The sequence below is a fragment of the Hoplias malabaricus genome, chromosome 12, assembly GCF_029633855.1.
Source record: "Hoplias malabaricus isolate fHopMal1 chromosome 12, fHopMal1.hap1, whole genome shotgun sequence".
NCBI classification, from domain to species: domain Eukaryota; kingdom Metazoa; phylum Chordata; class Actinopteri; order Characiformes; family Erythrinidae; genus Hoplias; species Hoplias malabaricus.
This window is the reverse complement of record NC_089811.1, coordinates 33,770,447-33,792,303: the sequence shown is the minus strand read 5'-3', so window position 1 is coordinate 33,792,303 and position 21,857 is coordinate 33,770,447. Positions and strand designations below refer to the sequence as shown.

The 21,857-nt window shown below is 40.1% G+C and overlaps 1 protein-coding gene across 3 annotated transcripts in view; it reads right to left on the bottom strand.

Moving 5' to 3' along the window:
- The window catches only part of cers6 (ceramide synthase 6), a 40,747-nt gene extending 23,277 nt beyond the window's left edge, over positions 1 to 17,470 (bottom strand). For all 3 annotated transcript variants that reach the window (XR_010795087.1, XM_066641264.1, XM_066641265.1), the window contains exons 1-4: positions 17,155 to 17,470; positions 13,297 to 13,402; positions 7,350 to 7,480; positions 275 to 332 (exon numbers count right to left, since the gene is read on the bottom strand). Coding sequence is in view for 2 of the 3 variants with exons in the window: in XM_066641264.1 (XP_066497361.1) it covers positions 275 to 332; positions 7,350 to 7,480; positions 13,297 to 13,402; positions 17,155 to 17,324 (465 nt within the window). In the remaining variant the exon portion in view is untranslated. The remainder of the gene's footprint in view (positions 1 to 274; positions 333 to 7,349; positions 7,481 to 13,296; positions 13,403 to 17,154) is intronic.
- Between the last annotated feature and the right edge of the window lie 4,387 nt (positions 17,471 to 21,857).

The window sequence follows — 21,857 nt, the reverse complement described above, 5'->3', positions numbered from 1 at the left end:
GGACCTAGATACACAGTTTAAACACAAAGCCATGTAATGACATGTGAGTTTTTTTATATTAAAACTATACAAACATGTCAGTGATGAAAAAGCTCTTCTGCCTGATTAGAGTCTGCCAAGTATCCCAAGCTTTACCAAGTCTTACCAAACACACAATAACTTATATTCAGTGAGTTTTGCATTGGGACATTCAGCTTTAAGCCTAAACATAGAAGATGAAAGAAGGAAACCTGTCTTAAATTTCTCTTCTGTTTTATCTTTCAAATGCGCTTACCTTTTTAAGGTACCGCACCCCATAGGTAAATATGTACAGATAGAATGTGAACCTCCACCTAGAAAAAGACACAAAACAATACCAGTTAATCATAACGAGAATGTTTGTTTAATTTATCTCCATTTGAAGGTAATTTTTCATGACATTCAAGAACGCCAAAGTTAAGGGGCACATGCATTAAATGAGTTCTAAACCTGAAGCAGAGACACATGGCATATTCCAGACTCATATCTCAGAAGCTCTCCAGCTCAGGTTATGAATTTCAACTGCAAGGTGTAGTCCCTCAACGGTTCTATCGTTACCAAGACAACGTTCTGGAACACATTCTTTGACTGAGACAACGCTCATGATCACAGCCTAGAGTGTTTAAAAATAACACTGTAAAAGCACTGCATTCAGTGCCTAATGCTGACTGAAGGTTTTAAAGGATAGAAAGCTTATTTTGTAATTCATAATTTGCAACAGAACACTGCTGAACAGCTACTGAACACTGCTGCAGTTCCAGTTAAAACAAATCTGCAAAAGCACAAACACTGTCTTTTGTAAAAAAAACAAAACTAAAAAAAACCAAAAAAACCACCCACAATGTTTCAAATATTCATATTCATTTCTTCCTTCAATTAGCCTGTCCCAGTATGGCAAACTGGAGCCTTCGGGCATCTACATCCAGTTTGACCTTGTATGATCTGACAGAAGCAGAGAGAGTGAATGGATGCTGCCCTGAGTCTAATTCCTACTGACTGCAGCTAAGCCAGAGTGCTCTCTGTTCTCCTGCTGAGTGTGCTGCAGTAGCTCAGCAGCTTACAGGTGATTCTGGATGACTCTTACTGTAGGAGTAGCACAGGAAAACTCTTTTTGGTGTGAACTGCAGTTTATCCGTATAGCTTCGGATGACATGCCAGTACACTACAGTCTTTTCACTAGAGCACTGATGACTATGGACACTCAATCACTGACTTGAACACCGATTCAAGGGTTAATGTTCCATATGCCCTTGTCAAATAGGTTCGGAGGGATCGATTCTGGCATTTAAAAATGAACAGGACAATTGTCTCCTTTTGAAAACAAACTAAGTAAAAAGTAGCCATTTTGAAGCTCAATCTTGATTAACTGTAAAAACAAACGAGTAGGACTTATTTACCTAATGATGGGTTGGGGCAGTTGCTTGGCAACCGGTTAGTCAAACAGTAAGCAAGATAGCAACAGAGTGTGTATAAAAGTCAGTGTGTGTCTGTGTACACGTGTGTGGGGAGAGCTGTCCAATCATAGCTATTAATACATGATTACTAGACTATGACTCAACACACAGTCCTTAATCAGGAGCGGCTCAGAGTTAAAACTCGGTGAGCAAACACTTAATGCAGACAAAACTGATAGTGATCATGAATGGAACCTAAACAAAGGAACAATAGTAAAAAAATGAACAGGGAGAGAGCTATAGAACAACTCAATATTAACAATTAAAGATTAAGATTGTTATTAAAATAACAATTAATAATGATCTCTTGCTGGAATACATGAGAATATGAATAATTGTCTCTGTGATAGAAATCTGACATGAAATGGAAGGAAAACCACAGACCACACACTCTGTGGTATATTTAAGTGTTTCTATGACGACTTCTATGTGCTCAGTGGGTGTTTTGAAATCCAATCTTTCTTCTGCATTCTCTCAGTTGTATGAGCCTGTTGCTAAAGGCCCAGAAAGTATGAGAATCAATAGGGGGAGGGGTTCCACAGCAATTTTAATAAAAATAATAATAATATTATATATATATATATATATATATATATATATATATATATATATATATATATATATATATGCCAATGACTACCAAACAAATCTGGGGGACCATGTGCATCCAATGGTTCAAACATTGTGTCCTGAAGGCGGTGCCGTGTATCAGGACGACAATATACAATACACACAGCAAGACTTGTGAAAGATTGGTTTGATGAACATGAAAGTGAAGTTGAACATCTCCCATGGCCTGCACAGTCACCAGATCTAAATATTATTGAGACACTTTGGGGTGTTTTGGAGGAGCGAGTCAGGAAACGTTTTTCTCCACCAGCATCACGTAGGGACCTGGCCACTATCCTGCAAGGGGAATGGCTTAAAATCCATCTGACCACTGTGCAGGACTTGTATATGTCATTCTCAAGATAAATTGACGTATTGGCTGCAAAAGGAGGTCCTAAATTTCTCTCATATTTTGCCTTTGGATTTTGCCCTTTTCAGATCAGGAGTATTTCTCTGTGTGTTCTCACTCTTGTTTTTGCTTTGCCCTTTTTTGTGGTAATGTCCAAATTGCTCACGTCTGTCTTGAGCTGGGGGGTATAGCATGTACTTCCTCCAAGATACTTGAAGCCAAACAGTTTGTCTTTCAACTGCTGCTAATGCAATAAGAATGGACAGTTAAACATGCCACAGGAGAGCGCCAGCTGCTGAGATCCCTCACCTCATCTGACAGACAACTGTGTTGGCTAGCACTGTGAGCAGTGATGTGTAGAAAAGAGCCATTCTACTCACCCAGAATGAGGGAGGTCGAACGTGCTCTCTTGCCCCCTTGGCTTTGGATAGCTGAGCCATCACCGGGGATCAAACCAGCGATCTCCCAACGAGCAAGGCACTTAACTACACAAATGCTCCCCAGGCGCCGTGGCTAGAGCATGTGGGCTCACTGCCCCTTAGTGTTCAATAGTTTGTGTGTAAATGTGTGTTTCACTGCACGAATTGGGTGCAGCGAATGAATTCCTCGGTGTGCAAGTGGCCAATAAAATGATCCTAATTCTAATGTATTAGGATAAAAAAAGTGCTTCTACACACATGACATTCATGGTATGAATACTAATTAGATTTTTATAGCCTATTTTCTTCACAAAATGGTGTCAACAGAAAAACAAGAAGGAAAAAAAAAAGTTTTCTATTAATGATCACGTTGGAAGTAGTGGTTGGATAGCTTAGTGGCTAGTCCCAAAGCAAGGTCCAAGGTTCCTTGTTGAGAGAAGAAAGGAAGGGGGGGGGGGGTGGAGTAAGAGGGGGGGGGGGATGTGGGTTTGAGTCCTGCTCCGTGTGACTGTCTGTGAGGAGTGTGGTGTGTTCTCCCTGTGTCCGCGTGGGTTTCCTCCAGGTGCTCCGGTTTCCTCCCACGGTCCAAAAACACACATTGGTAGGTGGATTGGTGACTCAAAAGTGTCTATAAGTGTGAGTTAATGTGTGAGTGTGTGTCGCCCTCACCCGAGGAATGTGGTGTGTTCTCCCTGTGTCTGCGTGGGTTTCTTCTGGGTGACTGTAGGTGAGGAGTGTGGTGTGTTCTCCCCATGTCCGCGTGGGTTTCTTCTGGGTGACTGTAGGTGAGGAGTGTGGTGTGTTCTCCCCATGTCCGCGTGGGTTTCCTCCGGGTGACTGTCTGTGAGGAGTTGGTGTGTTCTCCCTGTGTCCGTGTGGGTTCCTTCCGGGTGACTGTCTGTGAGGAGTTGGTGTGTTCTCCCAGCGTCTGCGTGGGTTTCCTCCAGGTGACTGTCTGTAAGGAGTTGGTGTGTTCTCCCTGTGTCTGCATGGGTTTCCTCAGGGTGACTGTCTGTGAGGTGTGTTCTCCCTGTGTCTGCGTGGGTTTCTTCCGGGTGACTGTCTGTGAGGAGTGTGGTGTGTTCTCCCTGTGTCCGCGTGGGTTTCCTCCGGGTGACTGTCTGTGAGGAGTGTGGTGTGTTCTCCCTGTGTCCGCGTGGGTTTCCTCCCACTGTCCAAAAACACACATTGGTAGGTGGATTGGCAACTCAAAAGTGTCCATAAGTGTGAGTTAATGCGTGTGTGCCGCCCTCTGAAGGACTCCAGGGTGTGTTCCTTTCTTGCGCCCAGTAGGCTCCAGACCCACCGTGACCCTGAATTAGATAAACGGTTTCAGACAATGAATTAATAGGTTTCTTTTAGAAGTATGATGTGCAGTGTGCTTTAATAAACTACCAATAAACCAATAAGGCCATTCCTGTAGCGACTGTGATGTGTAATTTCTTCTGAACTTTTTTTTTTTTTTCAAATATTAATTGTTTTAAGGAACAATTGAATATATCTGCTCAGTAATTTATGTAATAGTCCTTGATGCCTTGTTTCTCAGATGAGAGACAGCTCTCTTCAGATGAAAGAAAAGCAGACTTGAATTCCAATGTTCTAAAAAATAGTCTTGCATCTTGAAAGACTTTCTCTTAATTACTTCTTTGAAAGGAATCACTGTATCTGCTGTAAGAGCTGAGAGGATTATAACTCTTGCCTATAGGGGATTTTAAATGGTAACTGAATCACAGAGGCAGAACGAAGGCATGCCCATGCAGAGGCTGCAGATAGAGAGATCTTTCAGAGAGAGAGAGAGAGAGACTGCTGTGACAGGCCACAAATGTGTGTCTAGCATCCCTGGCATCAATGTGAAGACCACATTTCCTTTTGGTGGCGGATAATGAAATGAGCAAATATAATTTGGCAACAGAGCAAAGTCCTAACATACCATACAACTAGCCTTCATACAAAGAAATAATTATGCAGACATACACGCAAACACACACTCACACACGCAGCTTAGCCAATTTCCTGTCCTTCCTTGCTTAATCCAGCCGTTTATCTCTTAAAATGCTGTTGAAGCTGGAATATGGAGGTGTTTTATGTTTGAACTGTGCTGCAGTGGAGTTCAATTTTTACATTAAAGCTTTATGTTTACAGCTAAAGTTCTCCCTGAAACATCTGGAAAAAATTGAGAGATATTAAATCAATAATCATCAAAACCACGAATGGTTTCCTCAAGCAAGTTTGCCATGCATATGCCCCCCCCCCCCCCCCTCAAAAAAGGCAGTACTAACATTCTCCTTTGTGACTGATCAGAATCAATCACAGAATATTGTTGTGATTAACATAATTAATTTTTAATGACACCTATAATATAAACAATTACACTATCGTGATCTTACGTTGATTCTTTGTATTTAAGATTTAAATATCCATTATTAAAATCTTTACTCTGAAGAAGGAGGAAAATGTAATTAATTGTGATTAAGCACAGCAAATTGTGTGATTAATTAAGTACATATTTTTAATCAATTGACAGCCCCAAGATATAATATCTGTTGTGCATCCATCCATCCATTGTCCACCACTTATCTGGATCCGGGTGGAGGGGGAAACAGTTCGAGTAAAGAAACCCAGACCTCCCTCTCCCTAGCCACCTGCACTTCTGAGGGATACCAAGGCGTTCCTGGGCCAGTCGAGACATGTAGTGTCTCCAGCGTGTTCTGGGTCTTCCCCAGGGCCCATTCCTTTTAGGCATGCCCGAAACCCCTCACTAGGAAGGGGTCCAGGAGGCATCAAGCCAACAAGACCACATCATCCTCAAAAAGCAGACATGGGATCCTGAGGCCTCCAAACTAGGCACCTTCTGCAACATGGCTACGCCAAGAAATTCTGTCCATAAAAATTATGAACAGAACCGGTGACAACAGGCAGCCCTGACGGAGTCCAACTTCGCCTGGTTTCTAACTTACTGCCAGCCATACGAACCAGACTCCTACTCTGTTTATATAGGGACTGAATAGCTCATAGCAATGAGCCCCGTACCCCATACTCTTCGAGCAGCCCCCACAGAATATCCCGAGGGACATGGTCGAATGCCTTCTTCAGATCCACAAAGCATATGTAGACTGGTCAAGCAAGCTCCCACGCACCCTCCAGGATCCTAGCGAGGGTAAAGAGCTGGTCCTGTGTTCCATGATCAGGGTGGAATCCGCATTGTTCCTCCTGGATCTGAGGCTCAACCATCAGCCAGACTCTCTTCTCCAGTACCCCCGCATAGACCTTACCGGGGAGGCTGAGAAGTATGATTCCCTTATAGTTGAAGCATCTTCCAGACCACAAATTTCTCCCTATTGAAGTGCCTGCCATTTCCCATCCACTTGTTAGATCTCACCAAATCCCATTATTTTGTTTCAAACTGCTACCAACACAATGCCACTAGACAATTCAGCATCATTAGTGTAGAATACTGCCATTAATTCATTAATGTTAGCTAACGGATGCCCAGGTTTACAGGCTGATTAAAGGAAAGTGAAAGGGTGATTCTATCTGACCCTTGGCCATGAATGGGTGAGGGATCAGCAGGAAACAAACTTGCGATCTCCTGATAATTGAGCCCATTTAAAATGGTCAGGGAGCTTTTGGCAGCAGTAAGACATTTCTGACAGAATTGAGCTGTCAGGTTGTCTACAGATACAACGTGAAGGGAACAGCAATATTACAGCTTCACTGTGTATTATTCTCCTCCCTTTAGACAGAGAGAGTGCAGAGATGATGGAGAAGTAGAGATGATGCACTGGATAAATACAGTTAAGAGAAGGGAGAAAGCAGTGGGAAGATGGGAGTTGAGCAATGACACAGAACTGAGAAGTAAAAAACCAATTATGGATGGATAAGGTGGTAAGACAGAGTGAGGCATCAAAGATAACTGCTGTATGCATCACATTCAATTACACACACTGCTCTACTGTGCACCCACAGTGAGATATGTACTGCTTAATGTTTCCAGCAATGCAGTTCTTATACTTCCATATTATGGAAGGAAAACACACTACGGTGTCTAATTCATATTGATTCTAACAAATCGCTAGGTCTGTAAACATCCTACAAACAGTGCTTCAATTTCTAGATTGTTGGTTTAAACTACATTTAATCAAGAAGAACAGCATATAGCAAATGTTACTGCTAGGATGCCAAATATTTTACTGCAACATAACGTCAAATTATCACATGACAAAAATCAATTATAAAATTATAAAACATACAACATACAGCACAAAACTGAAGTTATTAATGTAGCTACCTGAAAAAGCAGCTACGAATAGGAACACAATATGAAATTGTGGATCTTGTTAATTCAAAGAGGCTTACGGACATGAATGCTGAGATACAGAATACTACATAACACAGCAAATTAAACATGAAACGCTAGGTTCATGTCAGAATGCCTGTTTAAAAGCAAACTTCTGCAATATGCCCCCTGTGATAGTGAAATAAATTACTGCTGCATCTTACATGCTCTCGCAGAAGCGTGTCAGCGTACTGGGTTTCTCCTGGTTACGCCTCTGACGAAACCAGCGCTGGATTGTCCTCACATCCCAATCCAGCTGCTTAGACAAGCCCTCTAACCTCTTCTCATCAGGATGCTGAGAAACACAACACAAGACACATTCAAAACATAACACCACATATTTTCACAAAGCAGGATTCTTAATTACCCAGACTACTTAACGAATACAAAAAACTACTGTCCCTCAGCTTTGGGCATACTTGACTTTGGGCTTATGTTATCTGCCTAGGCTGAGAAATCCTGCTTTGTGGAATATGACCCAGGATTAAAAATGAACAGAGCTGTATTTTAACATAGAATTGTGGTGTATTTAAACCTGTCACAGCTCTCTGAATATTAACATGGAACTTAAAATGTCTTTCATATTCATGCGGAGTAAAGGTTGTGACAGGTTGTTGACAGATAGAATGCATCAACACAGGAGTACACAATAACATGCAGTCAGTAAAGTCTTGTCAATGTATTTTCATATCTAGATACAGAAATATAAGAACACTGGTCAGGCATTGTTTAAAATGTGACTGCTTTACAGACATTTCACAATATGGCGCCAAGGTCAATTATATTCAGAGTGATCAGTGCAGACCAGTAGCCTGATAGCTAGCTAAAAATATGTAGCTAATATGAGATTTTATTTCCTTTTCACTGAGCAGGTATTACTTTTACATATTCATAGGACAGTATTAGGCCAGAATCCTATTAGTATCAAGCTCCATTCCAACCTAATCATGTACCAAATTAGCAATGGCCTCATCTGCTAGAATGAGAAGCCCTATGGCTACTCTACGTGTACATTTCTTCAATGAGGTTCCTGATCACTCTTCGGGCGAGTAGAGTCTGTGCACTTATGAATCTGAGCATTTGTCAAGGAAACTTATTTCTTTGGTGCACTAAAAATAGCATCAGTGCGTCAGCAGAAGCTGGCTCTGATAGAGCTGGGCATACCAAGAAGCCTCGCTACCTTTTACTCTGACTGCTCCATAGATTCATGGTGGATACAATTAGGTCATTCTAGATGATAATAACCACTTCTTATAAAATGAAGCACAAGGCTTTTTAAAGGACATTAAGTGAAGGTTTTAAAACCAGTACAGACTACAACTGCATTGATATGGGACTTGCTGGTCATACAGTTCATTTACATATAAGTTGATACATTGATGCTGATACATATAAGCTGATAAAATACAGAGTTTAGTTTTTGGGGTCCCTGAGCACTTTTTTTATATTAATATTGTAACCTCCCCAGCTTTTCAAAGCAGGTAGGTCTGTGTAAAGAAAACAGGCATTACAAAGAACACTAAGGAGCTGTTTATGCAGGCTATATCACAAACATAATGCAAAATATGCCACTCTCTATATTAGTATCTCTAGATTTGTAAGCAGAAAGCAACATGGCAATGCAGCACGATAGTAACATGAATGCAGAAAGGCTGAGTATAAATGGAATCACACCAAGATTCAACTTCATTATGATATTTTTTTATAACATAAAACTCAATAAAAAACAACTTGGATGTTATAAAAGCCAGACGATCCTATGCCTCTGACATTATCAGCAAGAGCTCTATTGTCTACTTACTTTATTATAAAATTCATCTGTTCCATCACTGAATTTAATGCAAAACTGGATGGTCACTCCTTTCTCTCAAGCACTAAAACCTGCTGGGATATTGCCTCTTAAAAACAGGGCAATTTATACATTGCTATCCTGAGTAAATAAAGATTTAGCTGTAATCTTCCATCCATATGCAAAATCTCTGAGATAGTTGTTTTTAAATCAGCTCAACAAATTATTTAATAAACATGTCTGTATTGGTGACATGAGCCTGTCCTAAGTGACATCTGTCTGAACTCAGATGCTGGTAAAATATCTCTGCTAGCGATTCTTGAGCTTATTGCTGCATTAGATACCGCCAATCTCAGCATACTTTTACACAGACAAGAAAACTGGACAGGGCTTTATGGAACAGTTCTGAGCTGGTAACTGTCATATCTGCAGGAAAGGAATTACTTTTTATACCATCAGTATCTATAAATTTAAACAAATATCATTGACCTGCGGTGTCCCACCAGGGTCCATCCTTGTACCCTGACTGTTTTATTTTCTTGTGTTACCACTCAGCCAAATTCGCTAAAATTAATAAAATAACTTATAAACATACAGATTACAGTTATTTACCTCTGTCACCAGGTAAATAAAGGCCCATCAACCTTCTATGTCATTACCTAGAGTTAGTTAAATAGTGCATGAGGGAAAATTTCCTTCAGCTATTCAAACAAAATTCAGAAGTGATCTTTTATGGCAGTAAGGAACAAAAGCTTGAGGTCACTGCACATCTTAACATCAGAGCTCTAAAGAATAAAGACCAAGTCAGAAACCTAGGCGTAATCTTGGATTCAGGCCTCAATTGCAACAACCAAAGAAAAGAAACAAAATATGCCTTTTACCATCTCAAAAACATATGAAAACGTAAACATTCTATGTCATAACCACACTCAGAAAACCTAATCCATGCATTCATCTCAAGCAAACTGGACTACTTCAATTGACTCTTTTCTGGACTTACAAAGAGCACAATTAACCAGCTGCTGCTTATTATTCAAAATGTAGCTGCTTGAATGCTTACCAGGGCAAAGAAAACAGAGGACATCACTTTGATTCTCAGACCACTGCACTGGCTACCAATTTTGTAGAGAACTGATTTTAAAGTGCTATTAATTGTTTATACGTCATTGAGTAGCCTCTGACCAAAATATACTCCTGATCTGCTTGAAGTGATTAAACCCAGTGGGCCTCTCAAAACACTTGGGACAGGTCAGCTAGTTGTTCCCAGAGTCAGAACCACAGAGGGTGAGGCTTTCAGTCACTGTGACGGCTCCTGGAGCAAACTCCTGGAAAATGTCTGATTTGCTCCAAATTTTGGCATCTTAAAATCCAGACTACAGACATTCCTGATCCAATAAGCCTTTACATAGCACTGCACCCAATACAGCTCTATAAGTGTATATTGATTTCTTTAAATTTTTTACATTTATGAATTTTTTGTCTTTTAGCTGTACAGTGATTTTTTATATTAACTTTGAATGGTATGTCCATGGAGGCACTTCCTATGTACCTACAAAATTCCATATTGATAGCCACTAGGGGTGCAATTAAAATTTTTAACATGAAAATATGGAATATCTCAGCGAACATTATATAATTAAGATAATATACACTGCAGAATGTCTCACAACACTACAATTACAAGTTTTGTTGCAATCTGCAGAGTTTAGAGGTAAATATTATCCAAAAAATATGACTTTTGGACATGCTGTCATTGCAAGAATTCAAATGGGTGGCGCTTTATACATTCTTTCAGCTGTAACTCAAACAAATTAAGCCCAAATAAATCCAACATAGGTAGATGTATATATGCATACCCTGAGGATGCATGTCAAATATGAACAAAATCCACCAGCAACGGGTGCTACAATTGGTTAATAAATTGTTGCATATTTTTTTGTGTTATAGCCCCACCGAGGGTTGCAGTTGCACCACAATTTAATCATGTCATCTGATACACATTTAGATCAAGCCTACGAATTTTTGTAATATTTGCGGAAAGCATTCCTGAGTTACAGCTATATTTGTGTGCTTTGTTGAATACATGCTCCACCAATTATTGGGAGGGGCCTGGAAGCCACACAGTGATGAATGTCCAAGATTTTTTTGATAATTATTAAAGTCCAGGTCCTTAGGATTCTGCTAAAACCACATATGTTTGGTAAAAACATCCAGATAGCAGTTTACCTATAATACCTATAATTAATTATCTATATCTCTATACATTGCGGGTGAGTTAAATATTTGGATGAAGCCTATGGAGGTTTGTAATATTTGGGGAAAGTGTTCCTAAGTTACAGATTTATTTTTGTGCTTTACTGAATGCATGCTCCATCAGTCACTGGGAGGGGCTTGGAAGCCACACAGTGATGAAAGTCTAAATTGTTTTGATAATTATTAAAGTTCAGGTTTTTCTGAATCTGCTAATACCACCACATATGTCCATGTTACATAACAAAATCCAGAGCAGTTTGAATTCAAGTATATGCGTATTTGCATTTCTAAGCTGAATACCTATAATTAATGATGTAATGTGATAATAATTATTGGCCAGATGGCTCTAAAACATTACTTATACAGCACACCAAGCCTGATACTTTTGCAAATACATGTTCGTTATAATAATAGTTGATAGTTTTTGTGTAGTTTATGAAAGTGTGAAAATTCTGCATTTTAAAATAATATCTGAGTTTTAACCAGATTTTCTTAAAACTGTAACTGAATAATGTGTGGCATTTCAAAGCAAAATAATTATTGCATATTTTTTGGCTGGAGTACCTCAATCAATCAGTGCCGTACTGGTGTAAATAATTGGTGATAAAATTTTATTTTGGATTTTCCAATTGTGATCAATTGCTAAACATTGTTTCCCCCAATGTCAACATAAAACTGAATGTTAAATATATTTTCATTTTGTTATGATAAAAATTAAAAGTTTTTGAAATACTTGCAAGCTTGGGGCCTGATTCCATATTACTTCACCATTTCAAGAGGCTCAAGATGTGTCAGGGATCCACAAGTCACTTGAATGTTTACAGGGAAGGTTATCGACCAATAACGGTAGCGCTACAGTCAGACCGTCCAATCAGAAGATTTTAGGCTACTTCACCACGCCCCCTTCTCACTCAAGTAAACCAATCGGAGTAGGGGAGGGCGGGACTAGTTTGTGAACAAAACGCTTCTCGAAGTTCAACGTAAGCTCTAGAAATACAAAATCCCGGACGTTTGTGAAATTCCGCCTGGACATTTTTTTAAGTCTAAAAAAGAGGACATGTCCGGGTAAAAGAGGACGTCTGGTCACCATACCGTGCACAAAAAAAAAAAAAAAAAAGTGATCATGAATGCCTTGACAATCTTGTACACAGAGGCTGTTACAAAAGTGTGTTAAACTGAAAGAGAAGTCTTTTCATGTTCATAGTAATATGGCTAAATGTGGATCAATAAATCACAAGTTTAAAAAAAGCAAAAAATAAGTTTAAGGAATTGTGTGGCACACACAGTTATTGCTTGACCTTGAAACCAGAAGGCCTGGGTTCGAATCCAGTGGCTGTTTCATGTTTGACTGCATATTGATCCCAAATCAAATGGTATAAAGAAAGCACAAAAAGCCTCGCGCCACAAGTTGAGCAACCTATTAGTCGTTGATTTTGTATTTTACGGCCTAGGTTCAAACCCACACACTGATTAAACTGGGGAAGTGACCTATTAGAAATGTCTTCAGTTGAATTTTTTATTACTACAAGTTTGACATAGAAAAAAAAGTAGTACATTGACTGGACGACACTTTTTTCCTGCAGTAAAATTCATAATTTTCCTTTTGGAGCAGTTTAAGGCCTAGTTGGCCCAACTACTAAAGGTGTGATTGTGCTGACATGTGCTTGAACCCTTGGGTTGCCGCTTGCGGCTATATTTTATTTGACTGTTATTATACTTCTATAATTTCCTATTATTGTTTCTGTAAATCACTTTGAATTGTCGTTGTGTATGAAAGATGCTTTACAAATACTTACCTTGCCTTGGGTACTATTTGACATTGGTTTCTGATTTTTTTTGTTTGCAATAAATGGAATGTCTGACTGGAATTAATATATATTATTATATTTCCTGGCCTTCCTATAACATGCACCTGCAGCCAAACCACAGAAAGGAACCTTTGAGGAAAGCAAGAAAATAAAATCCTGTATTGAATCCCTCTCCAGGCCTTGTGTGCTGCACGTGCTTGTTACAGGGTTATCAAAATGTGCCCCCAACATTATTGGAGAAAGAAAATGAAGGTTCAATACCTTTGTGATAGCAGTGAAGACCTTCTCCAAAATGGCATTGGGCTGAGCCTTCTGAGGCCCATTTGCTTGTATTTTCAGGGCCAGAGCACAAGGTCTTGCAATGAACCTGCAACAAATCAACAGTAAATCATTCTGAATACATCTTCAACCGTAAAGTCAAAAGAACTCAGCTGCTTGAGAAAATAACTGTCAGAGGTACTTAATTCTCCACGTATGCTGCTATCTGTCAGATGAATAGCTGCATTGATATTGTTTCAAGTGATATGTTTACGTACAAGCAGGATGATAAATCACGAAATTAACCCTAAACATTATTATACGGCAGCTCCACAGACATGATCATATCGTAAGAAATGTATTTAGTCTTATTGATAAGAGAACGACAACATGGATTCTGAATGAATGAATGATGGAAGATGCCTGTAATACCCAAAGCTAAATCTGAAATGCAAGGTTAACTGTCTTCATGAAGTATTTTTTTCAATCGACTTAGAGAATGTTTAGTCCTACTTGTGCCTCACCAGTACAATGAAATCATGCAAATCAGCCCTTCCCTCCTGGTAGAGGGCAAAGACAAAACCAGCAAATATATATAACTCATCAGGAACCAACAAACCATACAAATAGGAAGTGGAAGCAGCATAATATACAACATCACAATTCACTGTAATATTATTTGCTGCATAAACTAAACATTTTTATTCGAATAGTTATCAGTTGGAGATGTTAGAATGACTGGAGAAGCTATTTGTTCTGAGTAAAAACATTCCAAAAGGTGCATTTTACTTTAACAAAGTTATGATATAATACAGAAAATAATACATGCCTTTTGGAATGTCTTTACTAAGCCTAATTATTTCAGTGTAGAGAGTTTATTAGGAAATATAGTTAATAATAATAAGTTTATTTTCAATACTCAGTTTTAGGAAATTTACCTTTAGAGTCACAACAATCTGCAATAAACCAATCTGTAATTGAACCACCTTAAATGACTGTTTACTTCACAATGATTCATGTACGCAGAGTATTTACAAAATCAATGGAACATTGAGAAATAAATTAAAGACTGATTAATGTTTGGGCTGGTACTCTCACAGAAAAAAAGGTAGGGTAGAGATACATTATTGGTCACTAAAGGTACATACAGTGTAAATGTACCATTAAAAGGTACAACAGTGGTTTTAAATTTCAGTTGTGTTCCCTAAAGGCACATTACATTTTCTTCTCCAGAAGGATCTTTCATTATAGAGCTGTGTAAAATAAAAGAGCAGCATAAAAGTCCTGGAGATGAAATGGTGCGTATGAAATAAACACAACTTTTAAATTTTTCATTTAATATATAACATGGTAGATTAATGTTCCCTAACTGAAGGTACAGGAATGTACCCTTGAGGGAACCACCACAGTGACAGTTTTTTCCTACAGTGTATACAGTGACTTGAACTGTGTATAAATCTTGCAGGTGGTGAACAAAACACACATCTCAAGAGAGTTAAGCAAACTACAGAATCTAAAATAAGTGCAGCACTATTAACAGAATGCTCTAATGTATAACTAAATAAACATGCCATTAAAAAGTCTACATTTGAATATATCATAAGCATTAAACACAAAAATCACACAATGAGAAGTTATATGATAAACTCCTCCATTTTGATATAGGACAGAGATGTCTGTGTTGGTTAAATGCTAGCAATATACTGACTCTTTGTAGGCTGATCAACATACACAGTATATAACCCAGTCATTTCTGCTCCTAAGATGACTCTATTCTTCCACAGACGTGCCCTTTTTAGTGTTTTACCAGGAATTGCTGTTCTCAAACTTGGTCATCGAGTGCCAGTGTGTGTCTGGCTTTCATGACAACCCTTCCAATGTGATTTTGCCTTTTTGATCTTCTCTTAAAGCAAGAACATACAAAGCTGGCCACATTTAGGTTTATATTTTTGCATTAAAATACAAAATAACGTAACGTACCGAATCAAATCAAATCAAATGCATTTGTATAGCGCTTTTTACAACTGATGATGTCACAAAGCAGCTTCACTGTCTTAGCGGAGTTCTAAGCTGACATGAAATATAAAAAATGTAAAGACTGTAAAACATCATAGCACTTCAGATGCAGAGGCGTACTTTTAAAATTAAGTTGACAATGGAAACTATTCAATATTCCAGCCTTGTCTGCAAACTCCATTTGCTGTGAACTAAACACGAGAATGTGCAGCAAAGTTTCTGGGTCATAACAGACTGACTTTAGACCAAAATAACTTTGTATTGCCCCAAATGAACAGTTTAATATATATATATATATATATATATATATATATATATATATATATATATATATATATATATATATATATATATTATACAGACATCACACCTGGGTCTTCCGCCTAATTTGACTAATAGCATTGACTAAAAGCCATTGCTTAAGGCCCTGAGTTACTGAACTGTCTTGTGTAGGTATTTAATTTGTAAGACATACTTATTACTGTTAATTATAATGGGTTGCTTAAAGCCCCAAATATTCCAAAACGATCCTGAGGGCCTTATACTGTTTATAACACCACCAAATATATAAACAGACTTTATAGGCTATTGCAAACCAGTTGACAGCCAGTGGGAACTATGATGAAGTGTCTGGCCTGCTCTACACACAAAAGGCAAATGTGAATACTGCTGGTGAAGTAAACAGAGGATCCTAGCTCTAAAGACAGCAGCTAAAGTGACATGCTGTTACAATGATGGCTATAAGGTGAACCGGACGTCCCAGCAGCTACAGGATTTGGGCTTTTTTCTCTGAAAGGCAAAATAAGCATTGAGTATTAGTGAAAGCACTGTATTAAAAAGGGCCAGAATCAATATAAAATAAATGTATCATGAGAAACGTCTTAACATTATGTTTAATATTGTCTTCACATTGGGAAACTAACTCATGCAAGGCCATTTAAATTGACCGATTGTTTTTGTGATGTCACAAAAGCTATTAGTTAACATGCAGCTGTTTATTCCTGTAGCACTTTAGGGCATCTTCATTAACTCTGAAGTTATATAGAGTGTTTCACCATGGATGGTTTTCAATGAAGGCCAGTAAATAAGAAGAGTTCAATTACACTGGGAGATAAGGAACATTCTGAAGGGTAAAGAAAGGTTAAAAACGACCATGTAAAAATGAATGAGGTCTTGGTCATGTGTGGAGAAACAAAACTTAAGAAACACGGGATGTGGCCTCTTGAATGCGGAGAAACAAGAGCGCTGCTCCTGTAGACTAGAGAGGAAACGGCAAGAGAAAAAAGCCAGTGTGCACCTAGTATCATTCCGTAGGTTTAGGCCAGAGAGAGAGAGAGAGAGAGGGAGGGGGGGGAGAGAGAGAGGGAGGGGGGGGGGGAGAGAGAGAGGGAGGGGGGGGGGAGAGAGAGGGAGGGGGGGGAGAGAGAGAGGGAGAGGGGGGAGAGAGAGAGAGAGAGAGGGGAGAGAGAGAGAGAGAGAGGGGAGAGAGAGAGAGAGAGAGGGGGGAGAGAGAGAGAGAGAGAGAGAGAGAGAGAGAGAGAGAGAGAGAGAGAGCTGCATGGCACACATCACAGAGTTGGATGGATCTGTTTAGAAGTGCAAAGTTTCCAGTGCCATGCATCTGAATCTGAATCTAATGCACAATGACACAATAGCCTCCACCGTTAGAGCATGGAGAAGTGAAGAGGGCCAGATCAGCCGTGCTGCTGCTGCTGTTATCTGAATGCCTGGCTATGTTGCAGTGCTCCTCCAAAAACAGAGAGATCCCCGTCCTGCGGCTACACCGCTAGTGCTCTGAACGAAACCCCGAGCCCGATAACCCCTCCAGCCCGCCGAGGGACGTACCTCTCGAACACGAGGCGGATCATGAAGACGCAGAATGCTAAAGGACACGCCAGATACAGATCCTCCGCTTGCGGGAAGGTTGACTCATCCGTGTTTTTTAAGTCAGCCCAGGTTACATTGTGAGGAAGCCAGAACCTCTCGTTCCAGAACCACGCTAAAATCCCGGCCATCTCCCCGGACTGCCGTTCCTTGTTTCCGGCTCCTGGACCTGTGCTCCTCCGCTGAGGGGAAAACCGAGACCCTGCTCTCAAGCTGCCGAGCTCACACTCGCCTCTCACGGCTGATCTTTGCAGCTCTCCTGGAGGATGATGGTGATGATGATGATGGCAACAGCGTAAGCCCCGCCCCTTTGTAGTTTATTTCACTCGTTTTCCAGCGTGGAGTGACGGGGCCCCTCTCCTCGCCCGCTGATTGGTGGACACGGACATGAGCCCTCCCCCTCTCTCCCACACAGTTTAAAGATGCACGTACCGCCATTGGACAGATGTAGGGCAGTGTCGCTGTTTACAGTCTGATGTTTAACTGAACCTGCTGCTAAAGCCACTGTTGCAACTCATAAACTGCGGTCCCCAGCCAAACCACTTAAACAGCGAATACAAATGTAAAGTCCTAAAGCTTTATGAAGACATTTTGTGAAGGAATAACCTGGTGTTATTTGAGCCCCTGAACCACTTACATATTAAATTGTTTTTCCAAAAAATGATTATAGGAGAACTGTACATTTAAATATATATATATATATATATATATATATATATATATATATATATATATATTGATTGTTTTTAGCATTACCTTTCAACGTTTCTATTTGCCTCTGATACACATGAATACGGTTTTCTATGTAGTGTAGGTGGATTTCTATATTTATCCGAAACAAACACAAACGTGACTGTGAATATCTTACCCATTAAAATTGTAACGTGTGTGTCATAAATATCAGTTCAAGGCACGCCATGTTTGCTGCATTAAAATTACTTACAATCTTGTCTTACGTTTGAATACACGTTTGAAGTTGCACTTTTTTACCTCATGTTTGTTCTTGGCAAATGGCGCCATCTCCTGGACCCACTGCGAAGTAACCGTTACTCAGACAACGGTTCACAGAGAAAGTGAGCTAGTTGTCAAAAATAAACAGCAGTATTTATACACTTTGGTGTACAATAACACTGGCAACAAACACTGAACATGTAATTATTGTGTATATTTATATAAAAAATAGTAGTATTACCAGGGAAGGCTTTGGAGCAGTATTTGGAGTAAGAGATCTGTGTTTGTTACTGGATAAGTTTATAAAAGTAATTGAATCATTTAATTATACAATCATTGATGATATCTTGGTGCAACAGAGACACAATGGCACTGATACGAAACAAAACACTCTTGTGAAGCAGTTCCTAAATGTGAGTAAGTATAAATACCTCTTGTGGTGCAGTTCCTAACTATGAGTGAGTGACCGCACTGCAACTGAAGAAACTCCTCCAGTCAGTGCAATGTGCTTTGCAATATTTTACCACAGGGTGAAACTTAGAAGTTAAAAACTGCTTAAATGGCATCATTTGTCATCCATGGCTGACCAGAGTTTACGCCATAGTTTGTTTTTTATATAAAGAAAGTGAGGCAACGCAACTGTGTTTTGTGCGTTTTACATGAAGCATGTGACATGATTGAAAGGTGTAAACGCCATAGTTTGGGAAATAAGAAGTGTTTCAAAACAAGTTTGTTTATAAAAGCAATCACTGGCTTTAGCTTCACATAGCTGTCTGTTTAAGGTGGAAAGGATTAGGTGGAGACTAACATCAATAGGACTCTTAAACAAAGCCATTTAAGGTGGAACTAAATGCTTGAATATAAAGATTGTGAATAAAAAGCAAGGATCTGCCTCTTAAAATGACATTTATGCGTATGGTTGAAGGGAAAATAACACTAGCTTTGTCTAGTCTAAATATTGAGGATTTAGACAGAAAAGGCTTGTAAATGCAGGGAAAATGGATTAGTGAAATGATGTACAACTGGTTTGTGTGTGGGCGGCACGGTGGTGCAGCAGGTGACAACCCTTCCAATGTGATTTTGCCTTTTTGATCTTCTCTTAAAGCAAGAACATAGGGGCCTGGAGGTTGTGGGTTCGATTCCCGCTCCGGGTGACTGTCTGTGAGGAGTGTGGTGTGTTCTCCCTGTGTCTGCGTGGGTTTCCTCCAGGTGACTTTCTGTGAGGAGTGTGGTGTGTTCTCTGTGTCTGCGAGGGTTTCCTCCAGGTGACTGTCTGTGAGGAGTGTGGCGTGTTCTCCCTGTGTCTGCGTGGGTTTCCTCCAGGTGACTGTCTGTGAAGAGTGTGGTGTGTTCTCCCTGTGTCTGCGTGGGTTTCCTCCGGGTGACTGTCTGTGAGGAGTGTGGTGTGTTCTCCCTGTGTCTGCGTGGGTTTCCTCCGAGTGACTGTCTGTGAGGAGTGTGGTGTGTTCTCCCTGTGTCTGCGTGGGTTTCCTCCGGGTGACTGTCTGTGAGGAGTGTGGTGTGTTCTCCCTGTGTCTGCGTGGGTTTCCTCCGGGTGACTGTCTGTGAGGAGTGTGGTGTGTTCTCCCTGTGTCTGCGTGGGTTTCCTCCGGGTGCTCCGGTTTCCTCCCACGGTCCAAAAACACACGCTGGTAGGTGGATTGGTTGGTTGGTAGGTTGGTAGGCAACTCAAAAGTGTGAGTGAATGTGTGTGTGTGTGTCTGTGTTGCCCTGTGGAGGACTGACGCCCCCTTCAGGGTGTATTCCCGCCTTGCGCCCAATGATTCCAGGTAGTCTCTGGACCCACCGCGACCCTGAACTGGATAAGGGTTACAGATAATGAATGAATGTTTTGTGTGTTTTAAACGAATAAAGTTGAATAACAAATTTAAAAAAAAAAAGAAATTTAGCCTTGTGTTCATCTCTTACGGTGGAACAGAGGATTCAAGGAGCTGCTGAATAACACCAGTAAGATTCATAAACAGACAAGGTGGAACAAAATGTTTGAATATGAAAATTGTGAAGCAGTAAAGGTCTACCTCCTAAAACGACATCAATGGTGGGAGGGAAAATCGATAAGTAACCTTGTCTAGTCAAAACATTTAAGGTGGATTTGTGCAGTAAACGCTTTCAAATGTTAGGGAAATTGCTGCTCATTTGCCTTTCTCTAGCGTAGGTAGATATTTTACTGAAACGAGGAACATTTTTCTGTGTAAACAGGTTGATTATTGCAGATTTATTTTAGCCAAAAACCTCTTAAACTCCTCTTTTGCTTGTTTGTGTACATTCAACTTTCCTCAATCTGACAGTTTGGTCGAGCTTTGTGTCTGGGGAGGACAGGAAGGAGGCAGACAGATCTCTCCACTGTTTTGAAAATGTATTTCTCATTTTAAACCCTTGGTGTCAGTATTGCAGACTGCTCCTTTAAAATGCCAGTAAGCCCTCGCTTATCTAAATTTGCTCCCCTTCTTCGTACTCTACAGTCACTCAGAATGAGTGTTTTTTATTTGAATATGCATCTTTCCCAGCAGTGGCCTAATGGTTAGAGACATGGGCTGGTTGAGCCCCAGGAAAGACTGGAAAAATGGGGGCAGTGGAAGTGAAGCAACAGCACTGTTCTCCCTTAATCTGAGGCACGTAACCCCCAACTGCTCCATGGGCACTGACAGCTGCCCACTGCACTGGGAGTGTGTGTGTGCTCATTGCTCCTATTGTATGTGTATGTGGGTTCACTGCTGTCCACACTATAGCATACATGAGCAAGAAGAGCACTTCACAGGCAGAAATTAACACATTACATGTATTTTACTGTTTAGAAATACTTTTAAATCTTAGGAGTGATGTGTATTGTTATATTGTTAAAAATCTAAGGCAAGAGGTACTTTGTTTATCTGTAAATTTATTTCTCCTGCAATATTTGAAGTATCTTCCACGTTACAGTAAACTAAATTATGACTTTCCGAGTACTTTAAGAAGTTATTGAATACTATGTTTGTTTCTATGCGAGATGAAAAGGAAATGGCTTAAACTTCCTCTTTGTAAAATACACGCATCAATAACATACCCCTAAGTGTAACGTTAAGCTGAAGGGGAAGTCCTGAAATCAGAAATAAACCTCGAGTGGGTATAATGCTGTATCAATATAGCGGCGGTGCCCAGGAGCGGAGCCTGGACCTGAAAAAGACCGAGCTCTAGTCCGCGCTGTTAGCTTAGCACACCGGATAGAGATGTGCTCTTCTCACTGAGTCACATCCACACACTCCGCTCACCCAGATGAGTCGACTCCTAAACGACTCCTCACTTAGAGCACACAGGCTTCCCTCCCAAAGGTGTTCTACCTACTAATTAAGTATTTAATACATTTCATTATGCTTTTTAGAGGAAAAAGTCGTTTAGGGCGTTAGAAACACACTTTGCAGCAAGTCAATGAATTAATTTTCAATTGTTTTGTAATTTCTGTTCTCTTAAAGCTAGGGTAGGTGGATTGGCGACTCAAAAGTGTCCGTAGGTGTGAGTGTGTGAGTGAATGTGTGAGTGTGTGTGTTGCCCTGTGAAGGACTGGCGCCCCCTCCAGGGTGTATTCCCCGCCTTGCGCCCAATGATTCCAGGTAGGCTCTGGACCCACCGCGACCCTGAATTGGGTAAGGGTTACAGATAATGAATGAATGAATGAATTAAAGCTAGGGTAGGTGATTTTGTAGAAACCAGTCAGT